Raw genomic sequence first — 10,165 nt, 5'->3', positions numbered from 1 at the left:
CTCAAAAGTGTCCCAGGCCAGATGATAAATTATATGGCCAGCTCACTTAAGATACTTACAGAGATATTTAATAGATGCCAGAAGGGTCCGACTTTATTTAGTTTCTACCCATTAACAGAGCCTTCATGGAAATTTATGTGCACTTATCATTTGTCATTAAAACTAAAAAAGATTATTTCTTATGAGAAAATGAAGATGGGATCACCAGTCTCTCTCTCTCTCTCTCTCTCTCTCTCTCTCTCTCTCTCTCTCTCTCTCTCTCTTTCTTTTATTCCTCTAATTCCTGTTGAGCTATCCCTAATTAACTGGGGCAGAAGTGGGAAGCTACAGTGAGGGTTTGGGGGTATGGGTTTCCTCTATGCTTATAGCTTTGGGTGGAGACATCCAGTTTTGAATTGTAGACTTCTAGGGAGCTGACATTGTTTAACATGAATATCTAGGTTGTATCATCACTCTTCTTCTTAGGAAAGTTAGGAAATATATAAGTGATTTATTAAAGCTTGCTAATGCTGTGCTGACCTGTTTTGAAAATGAACTCTAGTTCTGATTGGAATCTAGTTTTATCCATAAAACCGGAGGTTTTTGTAGTGTTAATAACCTCTACTTCCCAATCATTAAATAGTCGTACTTGGAAGTTGCTTCATTATCGATATGTGCCACTTGCTTCCATGATTTGTCTTCCTGCAGATGGAACTCCCAAAATTATTTTCTGCCTTTAGCGAGAAAGTGGTGAGTCCAGCAGAACCCGTCTCCCTCATGTGCAACGTGAAGGGCACGCCACTGCCCACGATCACATGGACCCTAGACGATGACCCAATTCTCAAGGGGAGCAGTCACCGCATCAGCCAGATGATCACGTCGGAGGGGAACGTGGTCAGCTACCTGAACATCTCCAGCTCTCAGGTCCGAGATGGGGGAGTCTACCGCTGCACTGCCAACAACTCGGCCGGCGTCGTCCTGTACCAGGCGCGAATAAACGTAAGAGGTGCTTGTCAAATCAGCTCCTCAAAAAACACATATAAGTCATGGTAGTGGAGAAGAAGGTCTCTGCATGCGCCAAGCTGGGTCCTGGAATGCTGAAACGGGGTAGCTGGCCCTTCCCATCTCCTACTCTTTCCTTCCTGCTCAGGAATGTCCCCTGGCCCAGATAATGTTGGAAATAGCATTTCCGTTTCTTTAGTCACTTGTTCTCTTGTTTTACTCTTACACGTGTCCACTTGATCTGTCCTTTCCTGTTTTATGCTCTGCATGCTCTCCTTCCTCCTCTTCTCCTGTTCTACGACACTCATGGTAAACCTTCATGGACATGGTATTAACTTACATTCCTGGTGCAACGTGGCATAGCCTCCATCTTCATAATCTGTAGAGAGAGTTAAGCCATTGAGTCGCAGAAGGAGCATGCTTGTTCAGTGCAGACTAGTTTTTATTGCTTAAATTGCCTTCTGTCATATAATTCAAAACACTTTCATAGAAGTAGTTGATAGTTAAAGCATTTAACACTCATTCAGTTCATTTGAAAGTAATGAAATTAAAAGGAAATGAAACCATCTTAGAGAAAATGACAAATGCAGGAAAATTAATTGAAAAAGATGTCCTTACATGAAAATAACCTACATTTTTAACTCAAGGAAAAGTGTACCTGTATCCACACGTAAGATGTACCCTTCAATTATTTTCAAGAGTTTCTTTGTGTCTCTCCAGGGCCTGCAAGTATTCGACCAATGAAAAACATCACAGCAATAGCGGGTCGGGACACATACATTCACTGTCGTGTGATTGGCTATCCGTATTACTCCATCAAGTGGTATAAGAACTCTAATCTGCTTCCTTTTAACCATCGCCAAGTGGCGTTTGAGAACAATGGGACTCTGAAACTCTCGGATGTGCAGAAGGACGTTGATGAGGGCGAGTACACGTGCAACGTGCTGGTGCAACCACAACTCTCCACCAGCCAGAGTGTCCACGTGACAGTCAAAGGTAAGGTTAGTCCCCTCTCTGTCCCCACTCAGCTCACCATCACTTAGCACAGCCATTTCAACAATTAGGGAGTGGGTTCTAATAATCTGCATATTTAGAATAAGACAGTTATATTCCTCAGTTATAAAGACTGAGGGACAATAGATTGCATTAGGTGTTCTGTGTGGTATTTTAAATTTTTATTTATTGATTTGAGAGAGAGAGAGAGAGAGAGAGAGAGAGAGAGAGAGAGAGAGAGGAGAGTTTTGTTGTTCCACTTACCTATGTATTCATTGGTTGTTCTTGTATGTGCCCTGATGGGAGATCAAACCCGCATCATGACAATGCTCTGACCAACTGAGCTACTCAGCCAGGTCTATTTTACTTTGTTTTGTTTTGTTTAGTTTTATTTTCTTTACTATCACTTCTTCAGAAGATCTGTGGTCCATATAGCTTTCCTTTTATGTGAACTTCTGGCTTGGTGTTCCAGACATGTGTTCTTAATATTACCCTAGAGAAAAACAAAACACAGCATTACCCTGGTTATCTAGTTGTCTGACAGATAATTTTAAAACATTTTTCTTTTCTAAAAAACTCCTAAAAGCGAGTTATTTTAGATTCCAGCTGCAGCAAAATTCTTTTTTTTTTGCTTGAAAGTTTGAATTTTATTATTTGCTACAAACACAATCAATTATAATCATCATAAGAGCAACAAACTCATTTTTTTTCTTTTTTACAGAAAAATGACTGCCAATTATACAAGCCTGAATAACTATAATTTTTAGGTAGCCATTCTTTAAAGAGCAGATGGAATTTCATCAAATAAAAAGTGGCTAGTTGAGCTTGTAACTCAAACAAATGCACAAGTACATGGTTTCCCACTCAGGAGGCAGCAGACATGCTTTATGCGTTATTTTCATTTCGTTAACACAGAACAGAGGACATTATAAATGACATGAATTCAAGGGACAAGATTTATTAAAATTATTTTTGTTTGTTTGTTTCATCGAGTGTCCTTAAATAAAATTAGTTTAAAAATACAGCTGGGAGTATGTGGTAGTAAACAATACATGACTACTCACATATTTTGGTGTCCCTGCTGTGATTTGTGCTAAGGTCCTAGCAGTCTTACCCCCATTACTTTTGCACATCTGTGCAAATGTCAACACAGTGAGAAAGGCAAATAATGTGTCTTAGTATTATTCTGAAAATGGTTGTCTTCTTGGAAACCCCCCAAAGGGATCTCCATTTGTATTTTTGAAAATATGTATTCCAGTGCTAAATATTTAGTTTATTTCTGATATTTAGCCATTCAGAATGACCTATCAAACAAACTTTTTTATGCATTAGCCTTTATCTGCTTTTAAGATTAGTTCTTTCAGAAAAATTGCCAGAAGTATGGCCATTGCAGACATAAATATTTTAATTTTAGTATTTTAGAGGACATAAACTCAAACAAAGGCCATTTGAATAATTAACTTATATTCTTCAAATTTTCCAGGCCAGCATAAATTGATGCATTAATCTTGATCCTTTTGATTTTAAGTGACAGAAACCAACTCAGACTAGCTTATGCCCCAAAAGAGAATTTATTGGCTCTTAGGACCAATGCATATATGATTTTAGAAAATAGTTTAATCAAATGGTGTGTTTTTTTTCAAGAGTTTTTTTCTTTTAGGCATATAATATGCAGTATATCCATTTGCGGCTCCTTTGCAAGGACTTCAAAATAAAGAATTAGATCATTTAGTACAGTCTTTCCTTATAGTTATCTGGTGAGAAATGGCTGGTGAGGGGGACAGTTTTGGGACTTGAGATTTGAAGTATTTAACAAGGTGGTCAGGGAAGACTTCTTTGAGAAGGGGAGATTTAAGAAAGGATGTAAAGGAGTTCAAGATAGCCACACAGATATCTAGGGAAAGAACATTCTAGACAGAGGGAACAGATAGAACAAAACAGTCAGAAATGTGCCTGGAAAGCTTAAGAAATAGCAGGGAGGCTAGTGAGGCTGGACCAGAATGAATAGGGTCGGGGTAGGGGGGTGGGGTGGGAATTAACAGGAAATGAGGTTAGAATGAGCAGGATCATTTCCTGTGCAACTAGTAGCCCAGGCTTGGGCTATAAGGACTTGAGCTTTTCCTCTCAGTGAGATGGGGAGATTTATCAGATGATTTTAAATAGAAGTCATGTGGCCTGACCTAGGTCCTGTGCTGAGAATTACACCAACAGGAAAGAAGGGACAAGCAGGCTGGCCTGTTAGAAAGTTAATCCAGGTGAACGGTGAGGAGGCTTGGACCTGGAAGAGAGAAGTAGAGGTGGCAAGTAGAAGGCAGATGATGGACATATTTTTAAGATCTATTCAATCAGATTTCCTAATGGATTGGATGTGGGCATGAGAGAAAAAATTATGTAAGGATAACCCCAAAATTTTGGCCTGAGCAGTAGAAAGAACAGAGCTGCCATCAACAGAGATACAGTGAAGAAGTTTAAAGGAAGAAAGTAGAAGTCCGGCTGTTGATGTGTCGAAGTTGAAATATACATTAGACAAACAAGCGATCCATTAAGTAGGAACCTGAATATAGGAGGAAGTGAAATTTAGGAGTCTGGGCTGTAGATTTGGAGACATCAGGAATAGATCATGTGTAAAGTTACAGATCATGTGTGAGGCCACAGGTTGAGGTGTGATCACCAAGGGACTTCGTAAACTTCACTCCAGATTTTAACTTCATATAAACACACTTATAACTTTCTTAGTTAGATTCACATTAAAACCGATTCACCAAATATATGAAGATGATATCTGACAAAAATTCAAGCAAGGGCAACTTGAAATTTAAGTCTGTCTCTTTAAATTTTGTAAATGAGACAAATCAATGTATTGACCATGGCCTTCCTGATTGCAAAGTACGGGAAGCTGAATCAAACTAGCTTCACAGAATTTACAACAGTGTGTTGGGGAGATATGGATGGAGCTTCAAGGGCATATTCAGCCAATCTTTGGGAAGGCCTGAGATAGTGTAGGCCTCAGGGGAGACCTGGTCCAGACCCTGAATTACCATTGGACCTTTCTCTGCGTCTTTGGTGTTTCCCTCAGCACCTGGGCTTAGTTCATTCAGAGCAGCTTCTCCATATATAGCAGATGAATTGGTCCTGGCTGTCTCTGGACCCACATGCCCGACCAGTCCACATAAGCAAATTTTAGGGCAGGACTCTGGTTGGCTCTCTGTAGACCCCAGCCCTTCCTGGACCAATCACGGTGGCAGAGCTGTGAGGTTCCTGGATAAGCTGCCTGCTTCCACCACACCTTTACACCAGGGACAAGCTTGAGTTACAAGAGAAGGAGGAAAATGAAAACAACAGATGTTAAAAGAGTGAATTAAAATATGAACAGGCCTGATAGTGACTTCAAGAATGTGTGTGTTCACGTATTAAAATGTGCTCAGTAAAGAAAGGCCCTGAGCAGGTCAGTACCTCAGAAAATATATTGTACCCAATGGTGACGCATTCTCCCTCAAAGGAACCAACCCCAGAGATAAGAGCCATATTAGGCAATAGAAGCCCAGCAAAGACTACTGATAGGCAGGGTTGGGAGGGGGCCAGATGGCAGGTGTGGCAAACAGATCAGACAGACAAAGAGAGCAGAATGCCCTCCAGATGCCAGACGGTAGTGAAACCAAAGATCTCCATAAGTTTACAACCACCAAGTCAACAAAGCAAGAGCCACCCCTGCCATCTCTAAGAGTAGCCTCCAGGTGACACATTGCATCACTCCGTGGCTCCATCTTACGAGAATGTCACACACTAACAAAAATTTGATTAGAAAAGCTTTTTTTAAATTTCTTTATTGATTAAGGTATCACATATTTGTCCTCATACCCCATTCCCATCCCAAACCCCTCCCCACGCATGCCCCACCCCCCTGTTGTCCGTGACCACTGGTTAGGCTTATATGCAAGCATACAAGTCCTTTGGTTGATCTCTCTCCCTTACCCCCACTCTCCCCTACCTTCCCTCTGAGGTTTGACAGTCTGATCAATGCTTCCCTGTCTCCGGGTCTTTTTTTATTGAATTTAGAGAGAGGAAGAGTAAGGGATAGAGAGAAACATCGATGAGAGAGAAATATAGATTTCTATAAGCATTCCTACAACCCAGGAATCGAACTGTGACCTCCTAGTTCAAGGGCTGATGTGCAACCACTGAGCCACACTAGCTGGGCAAGGAACATTTTCTAAACTAAATATCATTGTCAGGTAGCAATACTGCAAGATATCTTACCTTACTTTTCCTTAATTTCTTCTTTTGTGTGTAGACTAATGAAACTGTACATATTGAAAGAGGAAATTGTAGGGCTAGGTACATAGGGTTTAACCTGTTTAAGCCATATAGGACTTCCCAGATAAAACATAAAAAATAATAAATTCTGGATTCTTATAAATCAGCTTAGGGCATCCTTTTATTTTTCTTTTGACATGTTCACCAAAGATATTGAGAGTAATTTGATTTAAGATACCACTTGCATTTCTTGCTTAGGATAACCTCTCATTTTCAATACATATGTAGTAACAATCACATACTATTAAAAATTTTAGCCTTTACTCAGATGTCATTAAGAAGGCCATAACCAAATTGACTTCTGCACACAGAAATTTCAAATGAAATGTATAAATTAAATCACACACCAGTGCTCACAATTTTTAAAAAATTAATAATTAAAGCTTTTGTATATTTTTATTGTTGATAGTATTACAAAATCAAAGCTTTTAAAAAATTAATAATCATTACTGTTTTCAATTATGATAAGGGGAAAGAGAAGGGATCAACTGAATTATAGGAAATGACTGAGTGTTTACTTTCCCTGTGGGTCAGGATTGAAAAACAGTCTTTTTTTATTATTATTATTGATTTTAGAGAGACAGAGGGAGAGAGAGGCATCGATTTGTTGTTCCAATACATTCACTGATTGATTTTTAAAATATATTTTTTATTGATTTCAGAGAGGAAGGGAGAGGGAAAGAGAGATAGAAATATCAATGATGAGAGAGAATCATTGATTGGCTGCCTCCTGCATGTCCCCTACTGGGGATTGAGCCCGCAACCTGAGCATGTGCCCTTGACTGGAATCGAACCTGGGACCTTTCAGTCCGCAGGCTGATGCTCTATTCACTGAGCCAAACCAGCTAGGGCCAGTCTTTCTTTATTTATTCATATAAAGACAGTTCTGTTACCTTCCTGTGGACTACATGATGATTTTTGGAAGAGCAAATATGATGCCTCCTTGGTTGACATCCTTTGGAAGTGGGCCCATTTTTTGCATCAATAATGCTGCAAATGTGAGTCCAAACAATTTTTATATTGTCTCTAGGGGCTTGTCTTTAACCATGAATAGAGGTGTGTGTATGTGTGTGTGTGTGTCATTTGGAAACAATAGTATATTTCAGTCATGTCTTTTTTGGTCATAGTCATGGCCCTTTGTTATTGTTTTGTTTGTTTGTTTGTTTTGATTTTTCATTTCATGACTTGGAAATTTGAAAAAATTTAAAGATTGATATAATGTGTTTATTATTGATAATGCCTGAAACTTAAGTAGTTCAGAAATAATTGACTAAACAGAAGCGTAGTTTTGCTGTGTTCTAACATGTAGAGAGAAATGAAAATTAAAATCCCTTCTTTCACTTCAACTTAACAAGCAGTGTTGCATTTAACACATTTCAAAGCATTTTCTTCCTCATTTTAGGTGCCACATTGAACTGGAACAGTGACTAATTGAGTGTTCTAATTGCTAGGGACCAACACTGCCAGGAAAGTTAATTGGCTGCTAGACAAAAATGTCACCTTCTATTTGTATTTATATTAAACTTTATCATTTACAAAACACTTTCATATGTGTGACCTTAATTAATACTCATGGTGACTCTGGAATGTAGATAAAACATAATTAGAGAAACAGAATAAGAAAGAGCAGGAGACCTACTCAGAGTGGCTCAGTAACATATTTAAGACTCAAATACACATCTTGGGATTTCAGTGCAACTCCGCTGGGTGGTTTAGAAAAGTAACTCATATTGCAGTAGGAAGCCACCAGGGTGGGAGTGCGGGGAAATTGAGGCAAAGAACTTTGAAAGAATGCTTTTTAAAGATAAAGAAAGAGGATTGTTTTAAGTAAGGGCGCAAGAGAGGGGGGAGAGAGAGAGAGAGAGAGAGAGAGAGAGAGAGAGAGAGAGAGAGAGAGAGAGATTAGTTAAATTAGAGAGCTAAAAAGGAAGGAGTGGGTGGATTTGGTAAGCAAGGTTTGGTAAAAACCCAAGATGAGTCCAGAAATTCTGATCTGGATTATGGAGAGGCTGAGAGAGGGAACCTGAAATCCCAGTGGCTCGGGAAAGTCGAAGGATGTGGTTTTGTATAAAGTATCCAGGGACAACCATTGTGGACTCAGACCATGAGAACTTTGAACTAGGGATTTGAGGGCTGAAATTGGTGGGGTACAGCTCGCTTTTCATTGCACAGCACAGAGCTAGAAGCCCGTGCAGGTCCTGTGCTTATCCTGTGCATGTGGGCACCTTCGAGGGGTGTGGAATTGAGACTGAACTTTCTGAGACCAGCCATGGGATTTGAATTAGCAGATACAATCTTTGGGAACTTCATGAAGCAAGGAAGATGTTAATAAAAGAAAGCTCCTTAAAGGATGGGGAAAGAGGCTTGATGGACAGCGTGGAGAAAAGGAGGCAGACGGGAAAATGGGTTGGGAAGGTCAAAACATCCATGGCTGTGACTCAGAAGACTTGGGCGTGAGGCAGACCCTTTGAGCATTCGGGACCAAGAGCTCTCAACCTGGGAACTGTGTGGTGCCCATGGGTTAAGTTGCTACTAGAAAAAAGGAGGCAAAGTGTGGCATTGAGAAAGGGTGCATGGCAATACAAACAGAGCCTTAGTGAGTCTCAGCACCCATGTGATTGATTTGATTTTTCCCCAGCGAATTATGGGTCGTAGACCAAAAAGGAGAAAAAAGTGTAAAGAAGAAGAAAGATAGGATGATACTACTTAAGCAGCTTCTATCTACCCCCCTGGGCTCTCTGCTGACATTCTATTAAGCCCTCCCCCAACATGCTCATGAGTTGTGTTTCATTATCACCAGTTTACACATGAAGAAATAGAATCGTAGTTAAAGAAATTGGATCAAAAAGCAACTGCTAATTACTGACCAACACCCAACCCGTGTTTCTTTTTATTTGTTCTCCCTCCTATGAGACAGAACATATGATTAATTTCTGAGGGCCAAAACACAGAAAGGTATTAGCCTTACTTAACATTCTTATTAAAGGTGCATAAAGAATAGGAGTTATACATTATTAAGAGCAAGAGCATTTAATTGATTAAAGAACAAGAAGAGTCTAAATTAACATTTGGCAGCATTCAGTGGCTCTGCACTGTCATAGAGAAAGGAACTCCCATCATTACAGAGAATGAGATAAGCAGACCTGGAGGTAAGTGACATGCAGCAGATACGTACATACTTCATGTAGGAAGGTTATGTCAGAACCTGTTGCAGGTCACATTGGAAATTTCTGCTCCTGTAATACTACAAGATCTCACTGTCAGCAAGACTCAGAGAATTTGCCATAGAAGGTGATGTAATGAACCAGATAGTGTAAGCAATGTGTCTCAAAAGGCGATTTGGCGTATCCAAAATCATATAAGAGTCTTTAAATTACATGTTTTCATTTTTGCCTCTATTTTTTATATCTTATGTAAAATATGAGATTTGAGACTTTCAAAACTTTTTAGAGCATTTATACTGCAGACTTGTGATTCATGGCTGAAGCCAGGGAGACAACGTTTGTAGTAGGGAGAGAAGTGATATGAATGAAAATTAGGTCTCTAGGTTTAACCTGTATTTTTTAATGTGCTTCCTGATCTAATGTTGGGAGCAAAGCAACGAGTTACAAACCTGATTTTGAGATTTTTCTGAGAAAATGACTTCTCTCTCTAACTAAATTCTTCCTTTCATCATGAAAATGTTTAACTATTTTGGTGGGTTTTTGATGTGAATATGTTTTAAAATAGTTTGGCTATATCTTTTTTCCATTTAACATATTAAATATAATGTATGATTCAGAGTCTTAATTAAGTGCTATGATTTTTGTTTTGATTGCACAAAAGCTGACTATTAAAGGCCCCAGCACAAAACCTTCCCCAACTGCTGGGCGTGTCG

The 10,165-nt window shown here is 39.4% G+C and overlaps 1 protein-coding gene across 1 annotated transcript in view; it reads left to right on the top strand.

Annotated features, from left to right (window-relative positions):
* Nucleotides 1-10,165, top strand: part of DSCAM (DS cell adhesion molecule) — a gene marked incomplete at both ends in the record, with an annotated part of 461,963 nt that overhangs the window by 293,159 nt on the left and 158,639 nt on the right. Inside the window, 3 exon segments of the mRNA XM_079762252.1 lie at nt 688-707; nt 709-985; nt 1,702-1,977. Coding sequence (XP_079618378.1) covers nt 688-707; nt 709-985; nt 1,702-1,977 — 573 coding nt within the window.

The sequence above is a fragment of the Cnephaeus nilssonii genome (genome assembly GCF_951640355.1).
Source record: "Cnephaeus nilssonii genome assembly, chromosome: 3".
Classification (NCBI taxonomy): domain Eukaryota; kingdom Metazoa; phylum Chordata; class Mammalia; order Chiroptera; family Vespertilionidae; genus Cnephaeus; species Cnephaeus nilssonii.
The sequence above is the reverse complement of the archived record's forward strand: the minus strand, read 5'-3'. Positions and strand labels throughout refer to the sequence as shown.